A 26,804-nucleotide genomic window follows, 5' to 3' on the forward strand; every position below is an offset into this window, starting at 1 on the left:
ACATAAAAAACCGATTTTTCATTTTTTTCTCAAATTCAAGGGGAGATTATTCTGAACTTATAACTCCGATATTGCTCATTTTTAATAGGGTTTGACTCATCACTCAGATTAAGACACTGTGCAAGTTGGGAAATGATTGGATAAAAACTGTGGACTTTATTGCGTAAACAAGCCTTATTTCACAATTTTCTCAAATTCAAGGGGAGATAATTCTTGACTTTTTGCTCTGATGTAACCCATTTTTAATAGGGTTCGAGTCCTCATTAATATAAAGACACTGAACAAGTTTGGAAAGAATCGGATGAAAACTGTGGACTTTATTGCGTAAACAAGAAAAAGTCTAACGCACGGACGGACGCACGACGGAAACCACGCCATGACATAAGCTCTTCAGGCCTTCGGCCAGTACAGCTAAAAACACAAAAAAAACATAGATCTTTTGACCTTCAAACAGTGAACTTGACAGTGAGGTGGAATGCCAAAGTCATGCTGACTGCACATTGCCTAGATATGATAAACATGTGGGACAATTTCAAGTTTACTGGAGCAGTGCTTGTCACTTATGGTGGTGCACTTAACCGTAACCATCTTTTTTTTAAACCTCTTAAATCCTATAAGATGATGGTTTGTGGGTTTTGTTACTTTTGATACTCATTAAGGTCAGAATCGAGACATATCAATACAATGCCTGGGACAATTGACCTTGTGGCATTATAACCTACAAACAATATTTCACTTAACTCAGTAATGCAAATAAACACTAACGATATATATTTTTAAACCGAACTCGGACCAATTTTAAAGATACACTTGTTATTGGGTTAGGGATCATCATAAACACCCAAAAAGTCCTTCATTTTTCTGAAGTAACAAAGTGCACTATGCCATAAATGAAATTGTGGGATATGCATCTATTTAGAGATCCAATTTTGTAGGTAATGCTTTTTGATTTTACAAAAAAGGTGGTTTGTGACCATGTAAATCAATCAGATGAGGACGATGAAATCCAAGCTGATGCAAAGTTGTTTATTAGTTAAATGGCAGAGCTCCAGATAAGGGCCGTACAGCCGTAAATACGCCTTTTTCATGAAGATTTACGCATTTATTTTTAGAAACTGGACGTACAATTACGACATTAATATCCATTTTATGCATTTGAAAAACATCTGGCCGTACCGATACGTCTGCGTCAGCGCGGCGTGATTGTTTGGTCTCTAATCTAACGGCGCTTTTCGTTAGTTTAAATTACCGAAAAGTTGTAGACTGGGTTCATATATTAATGTCTATTCTGTCGCGTGATTTTCTGTAACTTGTAAATCCATCAAAAACGATATGTCTGCGCGCAATTGAATGCCGGCTAAACCGAAAGCCGCTCAAAACAACACTTTGTTGTCGTATAATGACTACATACGGTGTCTACTAACCATCCTGACATTAAATCTGTAAACCCAGAAAAAGACGTTGTCGCCCCGATATTAAACGATTTGATTGCATCGGCGGCGTAATACGTTAGAAAACACGAAGGGAAACGGATGAGACAGTGAAATAAGTGTTCATTTACTTATCTTACTAGTTGGCTTGTGTTTTCTTGTAAAGAAAAATGAAGAAATAGTATTAGTCATGAGTTTTAATGTGTAGTTGTATTAGCATCATAATTCAGAATGGAAAACCTAATACAGTAACTGTTTAAGAAGCTACATATATTTATTATAATTGCTGCAAATGTTTCTGTAAAGTCAGTTATACACCCTTCAATATCCAAAAACACGGGTAGTACAGTACTACCTGTATTTTTGGATATGGTAGTACAGGTACTAATTGATTTTAAGCGTTACTCCTTTTCTTTCTGTCAGTGGCAGTACCGTTACGAATTTCACAAATCCTTATCTGGAGCTCTGAAATGGTGCAGACAGGTAGTTATAAATAAAAATGTTTGAATCTTTTACAGAGAACAAAGATGGAGTTAACATTTAAAGGCAATAAGCCATGTGCTGATAATGAACATGTGATTTTGCATGTGTTCAGTCCTGATTTGTAATTGTAAAAAATACTCGGCCTAAGCATGGATACAATGAAATTTTTTATCTTGGCCGAGTAGAACCGATATACCAACATTTTGTGCATTTCCAAAATATGGAAACGTTTGTGTTTACAAAATTCATGAACACACTTATTGTAAAAAACGGCAACCATGTTCTTTTGGATTTTAACTTATCAAATTGCAAGATAATATTTTTAACTACACTAAAATAAGATTATTTCATATGATTTAAATGTTTAACAAGATACATGTAGTTGTGTCACAGAATCAGTCAATGAATTTGACAGGGACAATGATTTTACTTTTACACTTTTCTTGCAATTTGAATCCAAATTATGAAGTGAAAATACACAGAAAGGCAAATTTGTGTACTACAATGTATATTTATGTATACAGATTCATTTGATTACACAATCATGAAATAATTGTGGCACAAGGAGACAATATTTCTACATGGATTAAAAATGGAATGTCTGCATTCTTACAGAATGTTATTGTTTTTTGACCATTGTATTAAGAGACCATTTTTGGTTTCTTCCTTGGGTGGTCTCTTAATACAAGATTGACTAAATTTAATTTTAAGTATTTTTCTGAATTGAAAACATCCTACAACACACAAAAGCATTAATTTGATCAGAAACTACTTTTCTTTATTCACTAACAGATACCTTGACCCAACACCCTCCTATGCAAACACAAATTGAAGGTGTGTAGCATGTTTATATGCTTATTTTACAATAAGGAAATCCCACAAGCCAATACCAAGAAACTAGCTGCCATACATTATGAGGTCTACATGTGAAATAGCCCCTTATTTTGACTAACGAAATATAGATTTTCCAAACTTGGCCTTTTGGGTATTTCTAATATGATTAAAACATTTGTTTAGTTGAAATGAAATCTCACAACCTATTCTTTAACAACTGGCTTTTAGAAAGAGTGTAAACAAGCTTGGACGCCGGGTACGTAAAAAAGTGGGCTAAAACTTTTTGAGAATACCAGCCCTAGTGTCATTTAATCACTTCTGGTTAAGAATTAACTCTTACTTAATTGACCAGAAAGATAATGGGGCTAAAAAAAGAGTTTAAATTACTTCATGCCCATTTATGGATTTAAGACTCTCATGGAGACCACCTGACTTGGATGATCATTTGTTAAACTTCAGGCAAATTAAAATATACCTTGCAAAATTCTTTACATAAATCCACTTCTTTTCTGTGTGTCTGTGACGTTTTACCTAAAACAAAGAATATCACATTTAAGCATATACATGAAGTAGGTATAGTTAGTAGGTATAGGAACGCATTCTTGACAGGAAAATATGTGTTGATAAATTTTAACAAAACAAAAAAAATAAACATTCAACAATACATGCTTGTGTTTTTGTTTCACAATTTTAATAGTCACGTCATCACAGTCATATGATTAGATCTACTCATGAGTTTCCAAGGGAAGTGACAACAGAAGCTTGCTAGTACTAGGTGCACACATACTTTACCCAGTAAATTACAACTAAACATTTTAATCTGAGATACTCAGGTAGGGAGAGCATTACCTTAAAATAGTTCATACAGTATGCTGACAAAACACCACATTAGGATCAAGAAAGCACAAAAACATGACAGAACAAAATAAAGTAAAAACAAAACAAGTATGATTAAGATAACTACATAGGACAATTATGACATGTCAGACTATTGGCCATGTCAATCCAACATTCGTAAAAGGTCTTTCAGTCCTACTAATCTGCTCACAATCAATTCATTAAAATGGACATACAAAAGGGCTGTTAACAATCATCTCACAGCAATGGACTTCCTAATGGACATGTGATAAAAAGGCACATCTCCTGTAATTGATTGTTTCTCCCAACATGACTTATCACAGACAAGTATACTAAGTTACTGTCTAACACATTGGAAAATGACCATTGCAAATTGCTGTTTTATAAACAAAATATTTGAATTTCCTTGTTGATGATATAGCATTTAAAAAAAACACTCAAAATTAAATGGTGACGAATATAAATTATTTTAAAGTATCTATGTGTACGTTTTAGTGTCTTTTTGTACACACTTGAGCAAATAAACTTAAACAATTGTGTGTGTTTACATAATAACTTGACCATATACAAATTTGCACTTAAGAATTTTGAATTAGTCTTTACATGTGCACTTGGACATCAGTACACGTGCTCTTAAACTTTAACATCTTTAATATCTGGAATTTTGCAAGAAAGCGTTCCTATGGTGCACCTGAGCATTGTTACATGAACATTTTAAGCCATACGCATGCATAGAATTGCCTTTATGTCTACGCATAAACATGTATGACAATTGATATATGTACATGAGCACATGAAATTTACCTTCAAGATTGATTTTTTTAATAGAATTGTTTATTTTCCGACTTTGGCATTTTAGTAACTTTATGTGCTCAGGTTTGAAAACTTTCTTGTACTCTTTTTTTGTAGTCATGTGTGAACTTTGCAAGATTTCAGCTTCATGAATTTTGTCCATGTAAAACTGTCCATGACAAGAGACCAAACATGAGGCAAGAAAAGTTTTTCCCACTATCTACTCTAAAAAGGATTTGACAGGTAGGCCAGTGTTTCTTTATCCAGAAGAGAATGTGTTTACAGGAGCTCACTGTGTTAAAGTGAGGTTAGTAGAAACAGATCAACAAAATGGGGTCTTTTTCGTGATTGTTCGCTAAGGAGTAGTGTATTTTCACCTGGTAAGCCACTTTAATTTTATAAAAAAAAATTAATAAATACACCCTTTTGGCTCTAGGATGTTCGTGCTTCCGTGGCTTTTTTGGGTTTTTTTGTTTCAAATTTGGTGAATAATATTTAGTGATTTTCAGAATATTGTCTAATTGTAAACAATACATTCCCAAGGGCTGGAAATGGAAACATTTTTAGAATCAAAATTGGAAATCAAAATCCATTAATTAATTAACTTCCATCATTCCATACCTTTAACCTCTCCAGAAGCACTTTTTGAAGAGCCAGGTTTGTTGGAAGATCTGTTTGGTGATGGCTTATTGCTGCTGCTTTTCTTCTCAGAATTTCTCTTTTGTTTTTCTGTATCTACATGTAGGTCGACCTGTTTATTAATGTGTTTACCAGTACTTTTCTTACCCAAACTAGAGCAAGAGCTTTCCTTTTCCACATCTTCACCACACTGTGCAAGCATTTGATCAAAACTGTCTTCATCATCATGCACCAGCATTTTATCAAAACTGTCATCATTATCATTTTCATCATCGTTATTGTTGTCGTCGTCATCATTATCATTGTCATGATTATTATCAGGCACAATTTCCACATTATTTTTCACAGCCTGACTGTCAGGTTCTAGTGTCTCTTCCTCAGCACTCAGATACACCTCTTCTGGTGAGCTTGCTATGTCCAGATCTAAACTGTCAGTATACATATCATTTAGTTCACTGTTTGCTGCATTTTGAGTTTTAGGTTTATTGGCGCTTTCTTTGCAGGGTTTACTGTTTGCAGTGACATATGAATCAACAGATGCACATTGTTTTGAGGATTTACATGTAGAACCACCATTAACCTTCTTTTGAGTTGTATTAGTAGTTGCTAATGAAAGTAAATCTTCTGAAAACTCACCATTGTCTTCATCTTTGGATTGTATGCTAACATTCTGATCATCCAAAATTGCAGAAGCATTTGAAAGATCATCATCAAATTGTTTTGTAAGTCTTCCATCATATAATTCACATATCTGTCCATTGTCATTTACAACTGCAGTTTGATTATTATTGTTATTATGATTATGTTCAGAAGTTTTCAATGACTTATCTTTTCCCTTTTTAAAACCCACTTTTGAGGAACTTTCTGATTCACTGTATTTTTCTTCCCCTTTCTGTCTTTGAACACTAACACTATCTTTTTTGTTTTCTGCAATTTTCTCTTTACCAGATGTCCCTTGTAATCTTTGTCTCTTGGAATTTGAAACAATCTCCAAAGGTACTAATTCACGTTTTCGCTGTGCTGTGTTGGTCACTGATGTTTCATCATCTCCTTCAAACATTTTTAAGATGTTTGTTTGTTGCAGACTTTTTGTTTGGTGCTTGCTGCCACTGGTGCTTGTGTATTCTTTGCTGGACATAGTTGTGCTGTCAGGCTGGCACTTCTTCAGGGGTCGCTTTTGAAAGAGGACGCCAGGGGCTAAAAACACGACACAAAACTAAATATACTATAAAGTCATAATTTTCGGTAAAATGTGGTTATATTCAACAAAACACTTGGAAACTTGAAATAGGAGCCTGGGTTAATCATCACTCCATTACATAATTCCTGTCTGTTCTGCTAATAAATGTCAAAATCATCCATGTTCTACTTAGTTATGCTAAGGATGCAGTACAGTACATATGACCTTGCACTATGACCCAGGCCGTCTTTATGGGGACCTGATTCTCACAAAATGAAATAATCTCTCAATCTTCTTCACTTCCAGTAAGTTATTTAAATTTATTCATGATGGACAAAGTTTAACTACCAACTAAGTTTTCCTGATACATTTGACCTTTGACCTATGTGCTGGGCCTTGTGTGTAACACACTGTCTCTTCTGGAAAGTTATTTGAAAATCAATCCTGCCAAAATTAAACTCGAGACAAAAAAATCAAAACTTGCATTCTTAAAGGGGCTTTTCACGTTTTGGTAAATTGACAAAATTTTTAAAAGTTGTTTCAGATTCGCTTATATTCGTTGTAGCTATGATATTTGTAAGGAAACGGTAATACTGAACATTAACCATGCTCTAAAATAGCCATTATATGCATATTTTGACGATTTAAAAACCTGAAAATTATAAAGCGTTGCAATGCAAAACGATTAAATAATTTGGAGTTCTTTTGTTATCGTAATAATTTGTGAAACTACGAGGATTGCTTATATAAAGTATAAAATACCTTCTTCATTGTATGAGCACGGATGGCCGAGTGGTCTAAATGGGTAGACTTTTACTCCAGGAATTTAGAGGTCAGTGGTTTGAGCCTTGTTGAGGGATACTTTTTTTCTTTTTTTTTTTAAATTGAATTCTTTATTTTTACTGGAGCTTTTTAGATCCAATTTTTACATTTATCAATATAAAGCATTTAAAGACAAACTTTAATACATGCCGAAATCTGTGAGAAGGCCCCTTTAATCTGACCTTGAAACGAGAATCAACCTCTTGTGATTGAAACTCCATCCCATAATGCTGTGCACTTCTGGCAAGTAACTTGAATACCATTTCATGCTGGATAAAGTTTTTATCAAGAAAGTGCTCAGGCTGAATTTCTCATATTGAAATATGAACTTGAATTGGGACTTTGACCTTGAATATGGGTTTTAGGCGCAACATTTGAGCAAACTATGCTTGACAATTTTGGATAGATATTGCAAAATCTATCATAATCCATGCTGAAATAATTCATGCCCCGCACAAAGATATAAGCATGGATTTCCTAAATTTGACCTCTGACCTTGAATTGCTTCCTAAACCTTGAACCTAAGGACCTGGTCTTTGTTGTTCAACACTATGTCCTATCCTGCCCATTACTTCCACTAAGTTATTTTAAAATCAGCCCATGGTAGAAAAAGTTGTGCTCTGGACAAAGACATTCATCCACATATGGTTCTTTAACTTGAATATAAAATGGTTGTTTGACAACGGAATCAACATACAGATAGTGATAATATCAAATACCACATACAAAACTCTGAAGAAGATGCAGCCTGTTGCAGTGAACCAGTGAGACGTGGTATCCAGTGTTTCTCAATGTGGTCCCTGTACTTCTCTATGTTGGGAACTATCGTCTTGCGGAACCTGGCACTCATAGACTGGGCAGTATGGCTGGTGATCTAGACAGAAATTATGTATTGAATGAATGTATTTACATGCTTTTTTATTGAACTCAAAAATTATCTTTAATACTGTATCTGAAAAAGCAATGAATTAAAAGGTGTTCTAAGATAAAAAGAAGGTACAGTGAGATCACAAATAAAACAATTTCATTGGAGTTAATTAATAAAATGACAGCAACAAAAAAAGAAGCTGATTTTTCACTTAACTTTAGTCTTGACTATTTCAAATGCTGATAATAGCCTCAGCAAAATGTTTTGCATTTTATAGTGTTCAGTAAGTTTGAATAAGTATTTAATTTATTAAAACTGCAGCTAATAGTTTGTTTTGTCCAAAATCAATTTATAAAGTTTCATAGTTTAATGGAAAAAAATTGTGCTCATCAGTGGACATTTTTTTTATTTGTTTGAACACAGAGACGTGTTCGTCACAATGCCCCCTACTGCGCCGCTTTGATTTATTATTTTTTTATTATATACCTTTAAAAAATATTACTTCCCTTGTAAAAATAATCTGTACCTGCCAAATGATAAATAGAATTTACCTCCCTTTAAAGCTTGTTACTTCCCTTGGGTTTGTTTTTTTTACCTTTGACCTTGAAGGATGACCTTGAAATTTCACCACTCAAAATGTGCAACTCCATGAGGTAGACATGCATCAAGATGCTATCTTCAATATTGCAAAAGTTACGGACAGGCAGTTCAAATGCTATATGCCATCCCACCGGAGGCATAAAAAAGCAACTAGAAAAAGCACCATAATTCAGCTAAAACTGGTGCAATCAACATTCCTTTTTTATGAATATGTACGGATAGAGGTCATTAAACAGTAAAAGAAGCGAAATTCACCAAATAGATATTCAGGATTAAAAAGACTATTAAAAATTGGGAACATTCTAAAGTTTAACAAGATGTGTTTGTGAAACACAATGTCCCCCTATATGACGTTTGACCTTGTAGGATGACCTTGACCTTGTGAAGGATGACCTTGACCTTGACCTTTCACCACTCAAAATGTGCAGCTCCATGAGATACACATGCATGCCAAATATCAAGTTGCTATCTTCAATATTGCAAAAGTATTCATAAAATAAGCGATTTCGGCCACATATATTTGACCTCTGACCTTGAAGGATGACCTTGACCTTAACCTTTCACCACTCAAAATGTGCAGCTCCATGAGATGCACATGCATGCCAAATATTAAGTTGCTATCTTCAATATTGCAAAAGTATTTATAAAATAAGCGGTTTGGGCCACATATATTTGACCTCTGACCTTGAAGGATGACCTTGACCTTGACCTTTCACCACTCAAAATGTGCAGCTCCATGAGATACACATGCATGCCAAATATCAAGTTGCTATTTTCAATATTGCAAAAGTATTTATAAAATGAGCGATTTTGGCCACATATATTTGACCTCTGACCTTGAAGGATGACCTTGACCTTGACCTTTCACCACTCAAAATGTGCAGCTTCATGAGATACACATGCATGCCAAATATGAAGTTGATATCTTCAATATAGCAAAAGTTATTGCAAAATGTTAAAGTTGGCCCAAACAGACCCACAGACCAACAGACCAACAGACAGACAGGGCAAAAACAATATGTCCCCCACTACTATAGTGGGGGACATAAAAACAGACAAAGGGCCACAACCAATTATAGTTGCAGCGGAAATCCTTTTTTTCACAATCATTTACAGTGATTTTTTTTCCTAAAAATTTACGCCGATTTTCGGCTGCTTCCCAATTTATTTATTTTTTAGAAAGAAGTCTCTTATGACTTATAATCTATTAACTCTAGATCTCAACTTTTTATTTAAACATCCTACAAAATATATAACTTAAATTTATCCATAATTAATTCCCAAATTGGCCACTTTTATCAATTAAAACAATCCCAATTTGACCTGACTCCTTTTCCCAAAATGGCTAGAAAAACCACTGAACATGCACTTAAAAACAATTTTAATTCAGTTACTTATAATCATATTTATAATGCTTAATTTTTCCCAATTTCATGATTTATCGCACTATTTTTCTCAATTTCATGGTTTATCGCGCTAATTTTCCCAATTCAAATAGCACAGGCTGTAACAGATAAAAGCAAAAAAATTGCTGATTTAACCATGAATTGTGATAGTTTAAGCAAGATCCACCCAGCAGTTGAAGAGCAGTTGAAAAAACAAAATTTGTGCACTATATATTCTAAAGTGGAACAAGAGTGCCAAACTGTCACAAGATACGCCCGTTTTAAGGCTTTGGACAACTTGATAACTTTACCATGACCCATATTTGAACTTGACCTACATATCGTCAAGACACAACTTCTGACCAAATTTGGTGAAGATCGGATGAAAACTACTTCAATTAGAGAACGGACACAATGCTACATGTATATGCTTTAAATGGTTTAAGTGACCCTGTGACCTAGTTTTTGACCCAGCATGACCCATATTCGAACTTGACCTAACTATTGTCTAGATACAACTTCTGACCAAGTTTGGAGATTATCAGATGAAATCTACTTCAATTAGAGAGAGGACACCATGCTAAATGCTTGAAATGCCCTAAATAACCCTGTGACCTAGTTTTAGACCCGGCATGACCCATATTCAAATCTGACCTAGATATTGTCTAGATACAACTTCTGACCAAGTTTGGTGAAGATCGGATAAAAACTATTTGAATTAGAGAGCGGACACTGCTGTGGACGCCGCCCGATAAAACTATGAAAGTTTCAGTTTGATCCATCGAGAGGTAAAAGAAGAGTTAAAAATGCACATTTCGGGACATATAGATGGAAAAGTGAATTGCTTACTGCCTACCACTCAACTAGGACATAAAATAAGCTACAATGTCACAAAACATGATCCTTGTATTAGTGTTTAAAGGCAGTCTGAAACACATAGTTCTCCATGCATTTCCAACTTTTGTTTCGTGGTATGACAACATCTCCATAATTACCTTCATCATCTCCATATCTTTCCATACACGATTCCCCCCAGCCTGTGTATAGGTGCAGGTATCGATGAGATACTTCATCATAGCAACATCCTCTTGCATTGTGTACTTGTTCCTCCTGAAAGAGAAACTGTTTATGAGATCTTAGGAATGTATATGTATACATGTACAAGCAATATGTCCCAATCTCTGGACAACATTCCCACTTTGAAGAAGTTTGTCCCCCCATCCCAACACACGACAAACTTGTCCTGACATTCAGAAAATATGACATCTGTTGAATAAATTTAATATAAATGAACAAGTTCAAGCTAAGTTTGTCTAATTTACCATCACTTATCTTGTTATTGCCTGCTGATAACAACACTCGATGGTAGAGTGCATTGTACAAGAGAGTGTGGTGTACTAACCGAATGAGAAATTATTTTAATTAGACTCTCTTTTTTATGACTGTGGTTGCTTTTGCTATCAACAGATCTTTTATTACTGTTACATGGCTTCTAAAAAAAGCCAATCGCATATGTGTTTTATGGCCATATCAAGTTCAACAGTACTCATATCCTGTATATTATACAAACAGAGGTTTCGAATATAAGCATGTGTTATCTAACAAAGCAATCAATTTTATGTCAGTAACCAAAAATAATTCATTAAAATACATAGAAATGCAAAATTTTTGACTAGTATTCACAGAAATTTATTTTCACTTTTATCTTATTTTCGTTAAATAAAAAATCATATTGCAATTAAAGCTTTAATTTACCATGAGCAACATCTCAATAGGTGCCAACAAAATAACTCAATAATGCTTTTATGAAAGTGAAAATAATAATTATTTAATTGTTTTTGTTTATATTAAATAAATTTAATACTCCATTGTCATATTATCAAAGTAAGCAACAGAAAGTTTGGTAAAGAACATAAGACAGGTTGGTTTAGTACAAAAGACTTGAACAAAAACATTTTGTTGTCTTTTTTTAAAGTGGGTGGGGTAAGGACCAGGAAAGGTTCAGTCTTGAAGCAAGATATACTGGGACGCTTACTGTTCCTATGGAAGGAGTACTGGATACCATACTATCAAGCACTCTGTATTAAGTTTCAACTTGATTCTTTTTTAGTTTTCAAGATTTGCTCTGGAGAAAAGTCACATACAAACATTAACAAAGCGCAATTACCCCAATAATAGGACAGCACAAATTATGCTACAAAAATATCTGCAAAGCATTTTAGGATAGAGATGTCTTTTGAAGCGAAGTGTTGGAAACTGTTGACAGGCAACATAGAACAGCTGCCAGTAACATACAAAGCACAATAGCTCACCATGATCACTAAGCCCACAGGTGAGCTTAACTTAATCTGAATATATACAGCTTTCAATAAATACATCTTCAATAAGATATTGTCCCATGGAACAAACCCTTTTAAGTCCTTGTTCTGTAGTGGCTTCACATAATCTGCTGGGGACAAGCTATCATTGCTGCCAAAGCTCAGGTGAGATCTCTCAGATTCATCTGAAGTATGCCGAACTCGTGTTCCTGAAGGTATTCTGAAACACACAACAGATCAAACTTGTATTCAGTTCAAGGTACACAATTATAATTTGTTTTTATCAATAATTGTATCATTATGTTTAAATATTTTTAGTTCATGAGTTGAATGCCAGAATTCTACAATATAAAAGGCATCAACTTTTTACACATACACATGGAACAATAACACCTATTCTTAAAACTGTTTTGCTTGAAAAGTATACTTTGGTGTTCACAAAAGGTAGATTTAATAATTGACTGCAAAGAAAAGCATCATAATCATAACTTCCTCACATTTGTGTACACACATCCAAACTTAAGCCTATGTCTTTAATTGATTTTAATATTTAACATACCTTTCAGCAAGTTAAGTCTTTCAAACTGTTTGGTCGCCAAATGACCAACATTTGTGTAAAGTTACATTTATTTTATAATTGCCCTATTAATGACCAAGACACAGTCCTGCCAAGTTGGGTTAGGTTAAACTTTGCCCTTGAAACTCGTGGCGAAATGATTTTTCAGGGTCTTTCACCTGAGACAAAGAATCCGTATGAATAACATAAGCAGCAACTTATTTCGCCACATTAATTTTAAAGTCATTTCAAGCTGCATTTAACCCCAATTTGACCTTTTAACTCTTAGTGTGAGCATAACATATCAGCAAATGACATGGATCTGAGTCTCCGACATGCAAGGAATCTCCACATGGAGAACATGTGTAACAAAATATTGTTCTAGTTGCAAGATGAAAGATGAAGCTAGGATCCAGATAAGCTGCACTTTCCCTAAATTAGATGCAAGACCACTTAGAGTTCCCTTTACCAGAGGGCTAGGGAAACATTGGTCTTACCACTTACATGTCAGCACCATTATAGATATAAGATTTAATGTGTTTGAAAATTGCACTATAAATGACATTACAGTATGGACAAGCTTCAATGAATGCACAATAACAACCACTCGGCCTTTGAGACGCCTGTATCATGCTAAATGCAGGTGTGGTCAACAATCAGACAAAAACATGCAGTGCAATTAGGGCAAATGGACTCTAACTAAAACTAAACCCAGAAACTTTAGTTTTAAGTAACACATTTATAACATGAATCTGAAGTAATCTGAAGTATTCAGATTAAAGAGTCATATATTTTTCACCAAAAGCTGTAACAAGAAAACAAAGTCCCAACCTAAACATGACCTGACTGAAATTGTGTCTTTTGCACTACAGTCTCAAAACATGATGTTTTGAGACTGTAGTGCAAAAGACACAATTTCAATTTTTTTCAAAACAATTTAGAATGGTGTGTAACAATTGTGTCCTCATTTCGAATTTAAATGGACAAGAATTTCATCTTTTCAATCAGTTTTAGTTGTTCGTACTTGTAACTCTCCAAGTCCATCAGTTTTCCATTAGCCACACTATCTTCTACAAACTCCGTAGAGTAGTAGCCATCTGAGGACACCAGACTTCCCTTCTCTGCCAATCTGATACAGACATATTACAAATAACACTTTAATAGCTAACTTATATAGTTTGCGATCAATTTTGAATTTTCAAACAGACTAGACTAATGCTTGTCGAAACAGTGCCTAATACATGTACGATCGAAATGGTGTAATTTTAGAAAGTTTTAATGATTAGGATAATAAAAATTGCACATCATCAGTACCACTGCATATCATTAGCAACAATGCCTGCAATGTTAAATCTTAAACATTAAAAAGTATAAGAGAACAAGTTTATTTCTGCAGACAGATATAAAGACAGACGTACACAGCAATCTCAATGTACCCCAGTAATGGCTACTTTGTACTGGGATTGGAAGATAGGGGATCATTAATTGAAAATAAATGACTCAACCTGCTCAGAAATTTTAATTGTCATTCATACGCTTTCAGAATGCTAACCTGTTGGCGTTTATCCAGTGACACATTACAAATATATGCATTATTAAAACTTGATTACATACACCAGTTGATTATTACATGAGAGCAAACTCTGTCACTCAGCAAATAGACATGAAAAATAAATAGTTTTGTACCTCATTGTGTATAGCGTTATTGATTGTATTTTAAAATGGTATACTGTAAATATTAGTACCAAAGACAACAAGAAATTCAAACAGTTATCTATAGCACTGTGACCCTTAACAATAAGTTTGGCAAACCTGCTCCAACTGCTTTGCCCCCTATCAATAGAATAATTCAAGAACAACCATCCAAATAATCACATATTTGTTGCTTAACATCATACTAAAGAAATTGCTGTTTTTTAATTAAGCAGTAATAGTCAAGTAGTCAATAATTTAATCTTAGATCTTGGACAGGTTTTGATTGTCAACAAACTGAATCGACGTCAGTTAGTCTGCAATGATTCAAATCATGCAAAATAAATGTAAACGTGCATAAATTGTGAATAAACAAAGTCTTTTTATTTGTCAGTAAGAGAAAATTATAGCCATTTTCAAAACATACACTGATATTATACCTACTTTATACAATTTTGTGTCACCTTTGATGTAACTTTTCCTCCTCCTTTCTGAAAAAAAAAATCTGAATAATAACCATTGTAAGTGTTGACAAGGGACAAAATTGTCACAAAACCAGGTTATCAATGTGAAAAAAAAAGTCAGATAAAGGGAGACAACTAAACCTTAACTGATTTAATCAGTTCAGATTTAGTTGTCTCCCTTTATCTGATAATTGTTTATAATTAACCCCATTTGTATCAAAATAAATAAATTTTTAGTTGTGGTGACCTTGACCTTGGAATTATTGACGTAATTCTTTCGTGCCACACACCGTCCCATGATGGTGAACAAATGTGCCAAACGATTTTAAAATCTCACAATGAATGACATAGATATGGCCCGAACAAGCTCATTTATGGCCATTTTTTACCTTTGAGCTCAAATTGTGACCTTGACCTTGGAGATATCGACATAATTCTTTCCCGCGACACACCCTCTAATGATGGTGAACAAATGTGCCAAATGATTTTAAAATCTCACAATGAACGACAAAGTTATGGCCTGGACAAGCTTGTTCCGCCCGCCAGTCCGCCCGCCCGCCGACATTCGCCAATCTAATTACCAGTTTTTTCCTTTGGAAAACCTGGTTAACAATAAATTGTACCCAGTATTCAGTGCTATATTTGTATCCTGGTATGAACAAATTATCAACAACTTATTAAATTTATCCAGTGTGACCAATCAAGGAGTACACTTGAATCAGCCCTGATTCAAGGCTAACTTTATAAGTTATTAGCATATATATGAGTAAGAAGCTCTCGTGAATCATATGGGTCTTGTTTTGAGAAAACTGGGCTTAATGCATGTGCGTAAAGTGTCGTCCCAGATTAGCCTGTGCAGTTCGGACAACACTTTACGCACATGCATTATGCCCAGTTTTCTCAGAACATGACTCATATCATTATGTATCTCATAATCTAAGAAAGCAGACATTTCTCTGCAGCTTTCTTAAAGGGACCTTTTAACATTTTGGTAAATTGACAAAATTAAAAAAATGTTTAAGATTCGCAAATTTTCATTGTACATGTAGTTATGATATTTGTGAGGAAACAGTTATTCTGAACATTAACCATGTTTCAAACACATCAACAGTTCATTAAAATGTGTAAGTTATTGCAATGACAAAGCTGAGTTTTCCGAATTTGAAAATATGCTATTGACTGTGTCTGGAATCCTGCCTGAGATAGAACTAATGTCTAATTTACCAATCATAACACATCAACTGTCTCTGGAACCCCATAATATATGTAGATGGAATTGTCAATTCAAAACTGTGGCTCTTGCTTTGATAAAAGTTTTTTAAAATAAATTTGTTTGGGGGGTATTTTTCTACACAAATGACAAGCAAATCGATGTTTATGGTAACAGGTATTGTTTTTGTTACAATGTATAAGGATGAAGCCCCGGTGTAAATAATGTTTATGTTTACAACAGTTTGATTTAAATGGTCATATATTAAGATACAAGATTTTCTATTCATGTTCATTCGTGGCTTAACATTTCTTTCAACATCAAAGCATGCTTTTGACAATTATTTAAATGAAAAACTTGAGAATGCTTTCAAATGACAAAAACATTTAGGCAAATGCATTGCAAAGAGTTGTTTTTTGATTCCATGTTTGGTCATTAACAAGTCCCCTACTTTTTCTGCTATTGTTAAGACCACCAGCTGGCAGCAGGGGAACAGCCATGAAGTCTTCCAAGAACAAGACAGCAATCAAGGAAGCACTAGCCAATACAGGGCTTTTTCCAGCTTTTTGGAAAGATTTGGGAATTTTATCGGCATTTTCAAGAAATTAGGAAAATAAATTGGGATTTAAAACTACATGAATGAGTTAAGGATCATTAATCACTATCACCACCAGGATCAACAGTTTTCCACATAATAAGCTAACACAAAGTCTACAGTTAAATCTGGCACCATTTTAGTAAGAGGCCCTTCATCTTCTTCTGAAGGATTACTGCTTTCAACATGTTGAATATCAGTCAGCACTTTGCTTTCGGAAATCATCGATGACGATGCAAAAGAGTCACTTGTTATGAAATTACTGTCATTAACAATGGAAGGAGTTTCAATGGGAAGACTTGTACTACTTGACCATGTTTGTTTATTTTATGACACTTGCTTAACAAAATCAACAGCTTTCGTTTTGACGCTGTGGTTTTGCTTACAGTGTTTTTTTCACAAATAGGGGAATGGTGGGGGGGCCCGTCCAAAGGGGAAAAACGCGTCGTTTTTTAGACTAAACGTGCTTACATCTGAGTCGTTAAGCGCATGCTATATAACGTGATGGACGTAATGGATAAAGGGAAGTCACTCTAAATGCCATTAGTGTTTGTTAACGTTTTTTTATGATTTTGACAGAAAACTTCTTTATTGTCAATTAATTGGGAAAAATGTCATCTAGATTTGATTGGGAATGGGGCCGGGTTTTTTTGCTTTGGGAATGCCTCCATTTTCTGGAGGCGCAGACAGTGGTGAAAAACCCCTGAAATCAGAGAAGATGAGTTATAGACATTGATTAAAACAGTTTTTAATTTTTCCCCAAATATGTCTCTTTCGCACTCTATTTTCCGCTTTCACCCAGCGTCCAGCGTCTTCCCCTTTTTCTAAAAAAAAAACCTGAAAAAATTCACTCTTTTATATGTTATGATATTTATTATATGAATACACATGTATGAATGAATGTAATATTCACAGCTGAATTTCTCTGTCTTTTTTCTAAAATATATATCAATGATTTTTTCAACATTAGTTTCAGACAGTTCAGCCTTCATGCACAGTCTCAGTTTTCCTAGCCATTTTGAGTCTAATTGGGATTTTTTAATTGATAAAATGGCAAATTTAAGTTTTTTTATCAATAAAATGGACCAAATTGGAATGTTTATATCAACACATATTGACACAATATAGATACATCAGGTCTTTTCCTGGGAAAATGCAATTCATATGAAAAGTCCACTGCATGATGTGGGAAAAACTAATTTAATACAAGGGCTGTTTGTAAAACATGCATGCCCCCCATATGGGCTGTCTGTTGTACTGGCAGCCATTGTGTGAATACGACTTTTGTCACTGTGACCTTGACCTTTGACCTAGTGACCTGAAAATCAATAGGGGTCATCTGCAAGTCACGATCAATGTACCTATGAAGTGTCATGATCCTAGGCAAAAGCGTTCTTGAGTTATCATCCGAAAATCATTTTACTATTTCGGGTCACCGTGACCTTGACCTTTGACCTTAAAATCAATAGGGGTCATCTGCGAGTCATGATCAATCTACATGTACCTATAAATTTCATGATCCTAGGCATATGCGCTCTTGAGTTATCAGCCGAAAATCATTTTACTATTTCGGGTCACCGTGACCTTGACCTTTGACCTAGTGACCTGAAAATCAATAGGGGTCATCTGCAAGTCACGATCAATGTACCTATGAAGTGTCATGATCCTAGGCAAAAGCGTTCTTGAGTTATCATCCGAAAATCATTTTACTATTTCGGGTCACTGTGACCTTGACCTAGTGACCTCAAAATCAATAGGGGTCATCTGCGAGTCATGATGAATCTGCCCATGAAGTTTCATGATCCTAGGCGTATGCGTTCTTGAGTTATCATCCGGAAACCATTTTACTATTTCGGGTCACCGTGACCTTGACCTTTTACCTAGTGACCTCAAAATCAATAGGGGTCATCTGCGAGTCATGATCAAACTACCCATGAAGTTTCATGATCCTAGGCGTATGCGTTCTTGAGTTATCATCCGGAAACCATTTTACTATTTCGGGTCACCGTGACCTTGACCTTTGACCTAGTGACCTCAAAATCAATAGGGGTCATCTGCAAGTCATGATCAATGTACCTATGAAGTTTCATGATCGTAGGCCTAAGCGTTCTTGAGATATAGTCTGACAACCACCTTGTGGACGGACGGACGGACTGACCGACCGACGGACCGACCGACATGAGCAAAGCAATATACCCCTTCTTCTTCGAAGGGGGGCATTATAACTCTTTATAATAATTCAGAATCATATTAATTTGTTATATACTTTGTTAATTGTTTATGAAATTGATTTGAGATATATTTATCATAAGAGAGTTCTTTCTAAAAAAAATTTTTATTTTTTTTTTTTAAACTTCTGGAGGGGATTTTTTCTACAAAATTGGGGAAAAATATATACTCTTTTTTGAGGGGAATGGGGCTGAAAATCGGCCCCTTAATTGCCATAAAAAAATATTTAGAATTGCGCAACATATTTGTTTTACATGCAGCGGAATCACAAAACGCTTAAATTTCATCGCAAATATAATAAGCGCCTGAACAACACGGAGAATATCGTGCTCACGAATAATGTCGGCGTTATCCAAATAGAGGCACAGTCTAAAACCCATACGAGACCGGATCAGATTGCACTTTGTTAAAAACAGAAACAGCCTATGTCATTAGCGGTTTTTTTCCTAATTGGGAATTTTTTAGCAAATTTTGGGAAACAAGAGTTCCGCGGTCGGAGATGACCGCATTGAAGCCGGTTTTTTTATTTAAATGACAGGAAAGTACCTTTCGTGTTTTTGTCAATGCAATACTTAAATTACTGAAATATTGTTCAAAGGTCAAAATGAAATGTAAGTACTTTTCAAGGCATGAGCAAATTTCATGAGAAATTTGTTTTACTTCATTTGGTGTGCCTATTGCAACTTCATGACATGGAGGCAGACTCTGAATGTTAGGAACCAGTCCAAGGTTTGAACATTTTTGAACTCTCCAATCATAGACCTAGAGTCTTGAAACAACTTTAACATTTTTTATATTGAAGGTCACAGTGACCTTGACCTTCAAATGAATGACATTGAAATGAATGACCTTGAAATGACCAGTGGTCATCTAAGTGTGCTTGCAAACCTTTACGTCAAGTTTGAGATTCTAGGTCCAAGCATACCAAAGTTATAACAATTTTAACATTTTAACATTGAAGGTCACAGTGACCTTGACCTTCAAATGAATGACATTGAAATGAGCAGTGGTGATCTTCTAGTACTGGCCAACCTTTATGTCAAGTTTGAAGACTCTAGGTACAAGCATACCAAAGTTATAACATGGAATAAGAACTTTAACATTTTTACCTACCAAAGTTATAAGAACTTTAACATTTTTACATTCAAGGTCACAGTGACCTTGACCTTAGAATGAATGACCTTGAAATGACCAGTGGTCATCTAAGTGTGCTTGCAAACCTTCATGTCAAGTTTGAAGACTCTATGTCCAAGCATACCAAAGTTATAACAATTTTAACATTTTAACATTTAAGGTCACAGTGACCTTGACCTTCAAATGAATGACATTGAAATGACCAGTGGTCATCTTCTAGTACTGGCCAATCTTTATTTCAAGTTTGAAGACTCTAGGTACAAGTATACCAAAGTTATAACATGAAATAAGAACTTTAACATTTTTACATTCAAGGTCACAGTGACCTTGACCTTCAAATGAATGACCTTGAAATGTCCAGTGGTTACTTACTAGTTCTGGCCAACCTTCATGTCAAGTTTCAAGACTCTAGGTCCAAGCATACCAAAGTTATAACAACTTTAACATTTTTACATTCAAGGTCACAGTGACCTTGACCTTCAAATGAATGACCTTGAAATGTCCAGTGGTTACTTACTAGTTCTGGCCAACCTTCATGTCAAGCTTCAAGACTCTAGGTCCAAGCATACCAAAGTTATAACAACTTTAACATTTTTATATTGAAGGTCACAGTGACCTTCACCTTCAAATGAATGACCTTGAAATGACCAGTGGTCATCTGTTAATCCTGGCCAACCTTCATGTCAAGTTTGAAGACTCTAGGTCCAAGCATACCAAAGTTATACCATGAAATAAGAACTTTAACATTTTTACATTTAAGGTCACAGTGACCTTGACCTTCAAATGAATGACCTTGAAATGACCAGTGGTTACTAACTAGTTATGGCCAACCTTCATGTCAAGTTTCAAGACTCTAGGTCCAAGCATACCAAAGTTATAACAACTTTAACATTTTTTATATTGAAGGTCACAGTGACCTTGACCTTCAAATGAATGACCTTGAAATGACCAGTGGTCATCTGTTAATCCTGGCCAACCTTCATGTCAAGTTTGAAGACTCTAGGTCCAAGCATACCAAAGTTATACCATGAAATAAGAACTTTAACATTTTCGAGCACGCCGCCACCCCCGCCCGCCCGCCCGCCCCCCCCCCGCCCGCCCGACAACATCAATCTATAAGCCGAGATTTTTTCGAAAAAAATCCGGCTAAAAAGTATACTTTTTGCGATTGGGAATATAACCGAATTTCGGCTATAAAATCGGGCCAAAAAAACCTGCAATGTTAAGTTTCTTGCTCACATTCAATGTTTGAAATGAAATGACCATGTAGGTAAACAAGAGGGCCATGATGGCCCTGTATCGCTCCACTGTTTTTTCTTTGCGAAAAAAGGACTATTAGATATCACTACATACCAATTTTAGTAGCCCTAGGCTCTATAATTAAGGACAAGAAGATTTTTAAAGTTTTCACAAAATAGGCCTTATTTAAGCATATGTTCATTTTTGTGAACCCTGGGGCAAGGTCAATGTCATTACATACCAAATTTGGTAGCTCTATGCCATACGGTTATGGACAAGAAGGTTTTTAAAGTTTGCACAAAATAGGCCTTATATAAGCAAATTTTCAATTTTGTAACCCCCAGGGCAGGGTCAAATTTGACCCCAGGGGCATAATTTGAACAAACTTGGTAGAGGACTATAAGATGTCACTACATAGCAAATTTGGTATCCCTAGGCCCAATGGTTATGGACAAGAAGATTTTTAAAGTGTGCACAAATAGGCCTTATATAAGCAAATTTTCAATTTTTTAACCCACCGGGGCAGGGTCAAATTTGACCCCAGGGGCATAATTTGAACAAACTTGGTACAGGACTATAAGATGTCACTACATAGCAAATTTGGTAGCCCTAGGCCCAATGGTTATGGACAAGAAGATTTTTAAAGTTTGCACAAAATAGCCCTTATATAAGCAAATTTTCAATTTTTTAACCCCCCCGTAACAGGGTCAAATTTGACCCCAGGGGCATAATGTGAACAAACTTGGTAGAGGACTTTAAGATGTCACTACATGGCAAATTTGGTAGCCCTAGGCCCAATGGTTATGGACAAGAAGATTTTTAAAGTTTGCACAAAATAAGCCTTATATAAGCAAATTTTCAATTTTTTAACCTCCCAGGGCAGGGTCAAATTTGACCCCAGGGGCATAATTTGAACAAACTTGGTAGAGGACAATAAGATGTCACTACATACCAAATTTGGTAGCCCTATGCCATACGGTTATGGACAAGAAGATTTTTAAAGTTTGCACAAATAGGCCTTATATAAGCAAATTTTCAATGTTTTGACCCCCCGGGGCAGGGTAAAATTTAACCCCAGGGGCATAATTTCAACAAACTTGGTAGAGGACTATAAGATGTCACTACATAGCAAATTTGGTAGCCCTAGGCCCAATGGTTACGGACAAGAAGATTTTTAAAGTTTGCACAAAATAGGCCTTATATAAGCAAATTTTCAATTTTTTGACCCCCCCGGGGCAGGGTCAAATTTGACCCCAGAGGCATAATTTGAACAAACTTGGTAGAGGACTATAAGATGTCACTACATAGCAAATTTGGTAGCCCTAGGCCCAATGGTTACGGACAAGAAGATTTATAAAGTTTGCACAAAATAGGCCTTATATAACAAATTTTCAATTTTTTGACCCCCCGGGGCAGGGTCAAATTTGACCCCAGGGGCATAATTTGAACAAATTTGAAAGAGGTTCACCACAGGAACATTCCTGAGAAATGTTATCAGATTTGGACCAGTAGTTTAGGAGAAGAAGATGTTTAAAGAAAAAGTTAACGCACGCACGCACGGACGCACGCACGCACGCACACACGACGGACACAGGACCATGACATAAGCCCCGAGCTAACAAAAATAACATGTCATTTCTGAAGACAAAATCTCTCATACTTCCAGGGTTTTTTCTGCCCATTTTGGGAAAAGGAGTCTGACCAAATTGGGAATTTTTTTATCTACAAATTTGTCCATTTTGGGAAAACATTGTAAATTTATCATGCTTAAATAAGTGAGTTGTTTAACTAATATTTGTTTTTATTTGTTTTTTTGTCTTCTATATATAAACACAGTTACAGTTACACTCTTGAGATAAGAACTGTACAGTCAAAAACTTATAACAGATATATTTGACCAAATCAAACACTGATTAGTCACACAAGTTACAGCATAATTGTTCTCTGCTTTCTGTTTTTAAAAGCATCACACATCTCCTCCAAATGTTTTGTCATTCAGGTCTAGACCTTCAATGCAAGTAAGCATCAGATGAGTAAGTTTGGTTTGTGTGAATGTGCTGCGTAATGGGGAGCACAGCAGGTTCATGGTGCTGAATCCTCGCTCAACCACAGCAGTGCTTGTTGATATTATACACATCAGCTGGACAAGTAGGAAGATTAATAATCTAACACACTGACTCTAGCTTAGAATAGGATCATAACTTTTCCAGAGGTACAATTTTTGCTCAAAGTGTGCAAGTAATTCGAATATTGTAATCAACCAGCCAAGTCAAACTTGTTGACGCTCTCAAATATTAAGCTACTTTTTATTTTGGTAATATTTGGAGCGTCCAACGGCTGAACCATTCAATAAATGGTGGGATTTTTTCCTTCTTTGTCTATATTGTTGTGCAAGGATTTTGTGCGCAACATTCAAGCCCCTATATCAGACACTTAATATCAACGGATTGCAATAATATTTACATACCTGTGTAGATAATTTATTTTCGATAATGTTCCGTAAAAATTATGTAATGACACTTTGAATTTTGCACGCCCGAGCAATTTAAATCCAACCACTATTCAAATTTTCAATATCTCTTGATTGGCTCACTGTGTAGATATAAATCGATAACACGACCTCGATGTAAAGCATCTGGTTTAAATGTGGAAGAATAAACAGCGTAAAATACAGTTTGCGTTCGTCTGTTGTGGTGCAGAGCGTTACATAGTAAACCGATGTTATTATACTTTTTTGGATTAATTAAGCCAGGGATCTCGCGAGTGGGCGAAGTGGGCAATTTCTTCGCCAAATTAATCTTCACTTCGCACAATAATTTCATGAAGGCAAAGTGACTTCTCCTCTTTTTAATGATTTACTTTGTGCCAGACATTGACTGATTAAAATCAATTTGATATGTGGAAAATTGACACAGGAGGATTCTCAGCCATAAGTTGCCCCATTTACAGGTCATGCAAAGTTGAACATTCAAAAGAACAGTCTGGAGCTATTACATTTCTTGAAATTGTTAATAGATGATGCCTTGATTAATTGCCTTGTGCTGGCTACCAATAACTATGATTCAGCCAAGTTAAATGGCCCATTAAAACAATACTTCAGAATGATCAAATGGGAAGAGGTAACCTAGCATTGGCAATACATATTGGGCTTGTTTACAGGTCTTATTTGTTATCTCTGCAGTAAAATGAGATTTTAAATGAATTTTTAATGTAAAGCAAATATGTGTAACAAAATATAAATTTGATTTAATGTTGAATTGTTCAAAATTTACAAGGGAGTAAAAAGATTCTGAACATTTCTGGTTTTGTTACAATTGAAGTTTTAATTGATACACCTCTACAGGAAAAAAAAATATGCTAAAATTACCATCATAATTTACAATCAATGACAAAGAAGTAGGGGTAGGGGGGGAGTGGGGGGGATTTTTGGGTGCGATGGTTGGACGGTTTTTCAAACATAAGATAATAAAAATAAATATTTGTGTTTTTCAACCATTTCAAAAAAAAAAATTGGGGGGGTGGGGTGGGGTGGGGGGGTAAAGTGTGAGGGTGTGGTGGTAATTTGTGAGATGATCTAAAAAAAAAAAGTTTAGGGGGGGATTCGGGTGGGGGGAGGGGGGGATTCGGGTTGGGGGAGGGGGGGGATTATTGGGTGCGATGGTTGGACGGTATTTCAAACATAAAATAATAAAAATAAATATTTGTGTTTTTTAACCGTTTAAAAAAAAAAATGGGGGGTGGGGGGGGGAAGGGGGGGGAGGGCACCGGGGATGGTTTGGGTGCAGTCTATTGTGGTATGTCAGGTAAGAGTAGTTTTGTCAAAGTATCAATCAAATCTAATCATAAATAAAGAAGTTATAGCAATTTTAGCAAAATTTAATAATTTGACCTTGAGAGTCAAGGTCATTCAAAGGTTAAGGTAAAATTCAACTTGCCAGGTACAGTAACCTCATGATAGCATGAAAGTATTTGAAGTTTGAAAGCAATAGCCTTGATACTTAAGAAGTAAAGTGGATCGAAACACAAAATTTAACCATATATTCAAAGTTACTAAGTCAAAAAAGGGCCATAATCCCGTAAAAATGACAACCAGAGTTATGCAACTTGTCCTTTTACTGTACCCTTATGATAGTTTGCGAGTGTTCCAAGTATGAAAGCAATATCTATGATACTTTAGGGGTAAAGTGGACCAAAACACAAAACTTAACCAAATTTTCAATTTTCTAAGTATAAAAAGGGCACATAATTCTGTCAAAATGCCAGTCAGAGTTACATTACTTTGCCTGCACAGTCCCCTTATGATAGTTAATAAGTGTTGCAAGTATGAAAGCAATAGCTTTGATACTGTAGGAATAAAGTGGACCTAAACACAAAACTTAACCAAATTTTCAATTTTCTAAGTATAAAAAGGGCACATAATTCTGTCAAAATGCACGCCAGAGTTATCTAACTTTGCCTGCCCAGTCCCCTTATGATAGTGAGTAAGTGTACCAAGTTTGAATGCCATAGCATTGATACTTTCTGAGAAAAGTGGACCTAAACGCAAAACTTAACCAAAATTTTCAATTTTCTAAGTATAAAAAGGGCACATAATTCTGTCAAAATGCACGCCAGAGTTATCTAACTTTGCCTGCCCAGTCCCCTCATGATAGTTAGTAAGTGTACCAAGTTTGAATGCAATAGCATTAATACTTTCTGAGAAAAGTGGACCTAAACGCAAAACTTAACCGGACGCCGACGCCAACGCCAACGCCGACGCCAAGGTGATGACAATAGCTCATAATTTTTTTTCAAAAAATAGATGAGCTAAAAATGTAGGTTTTATACACATGTCTTATTATAAATGAAATGCAGCCTTTTGAAATCCACCATCCATTTCAGTCTCTATTATAGAAATTATTTCAGCAGTAATGAGGCTTACCAGTTATTACATGTACATAAATAACATGTGAATTAAGTGTTAAATAATATTAATTAAACTCAGTTTAATACATCAATAACACAACATTTAAACTTAAGTGTGTGTGTTTGTATTTGTAATTGTTGTCCCCAAAAGTGCGAAATGAGAGTTGTTTCTGATTAATGCTAATTGGCATGGTGTAATGAGACTCAGAGGTATAAAATAAGTGAAGAGTTGATTGAACGCTAAACAGAAACCATTTTATCTTTTAGTTGCCTCACTTGTCCCTAATTTTAGCTGAAGGACAAGGGACAAAATTGTCACAAAACCAGGTTTTCAGTTGAAAAAAGTCTGATAAAGGGAGACAATTCAAAATGTGTATTGTTAACTCCCTTGTGTAAAATTGACCTTGATTTCAATTAGAAAAAACAAGAGATGTTTTCGTCAGAACCACAATGCCCCATATTGCGCCGCTTTGAAATAAAAAAAACTAGAGCTTTGTCACATACGTGACGTATACCCCCACGTGCCGCATTGACACAGACTATTTTGCATGCTGTATTCACAAAACAAGAG

At 35.3% G+C, this 26,804-nt stretch overlaps 1 protein-coding gene across 4 annotated transcripts in view; it reads right to left on the reverse strand.

Moving 5' to 3' along the window:
• LOC127871520 (rho GTPase-activating protein gacZ-like) overlaps nt 1-26,804 on the reverse strand; it is a 42,529-nt gene that overhangs the window by 3,573 nt on the left and 12,152 nt on the right. For 3 of the 4 annotated variants that reach the window (XM_052414535.1, XM_052414537.1, XM_052414536.1), the window contains 7 exons: nt 14,902-14,948; nt 13,790-13,894; nt 12,301-12,429; nt 10,887-11,001; nt 7,765-7,912; nt 5,019-6,233; nt 3,223-3,278 (listed from right to left, as the gene is read on the reverse strand). In XM_052414535.1, the coding sequence (XP_052270495.1) occupies nt 3,223-3,278; nt 5,019-6,233; nt 7,765-7,912; nt 10,887-11,001; nt 12,301-12,429; nt 13,790-13,894; nt 14,902-14,948 (1,815 nt within the window). Of the gene's footprint in view, nt 1-1,554; nt 1,588-3,222; nt 3,279-5,018; nt 6,234-7,764; nt 7,913-10,886; nt 11,002-12,300; nt 12,430-13,789; nt 13,895-14,901; nt 14,949-26,804 lie in introns of those variants that run through there. The other variant, XM_052414538.1, reaches the window with a different exon arrangement.

This window comes from Dreissena polymorpha, chromosome 3 (genome assembly GCF_020536995.1).
Source record: "Dreissena polymorpha isolate Duluth1 chromosome 3, UMN_Dpol_1.0, whole genome shotgun sequence".
Taxonomy (NCBI): Eukaryota; Metazoa; Mollusca; class Bivalvia; order Myida; family Dreissenidae; genus Dreissena; species Dreissena polymorpha.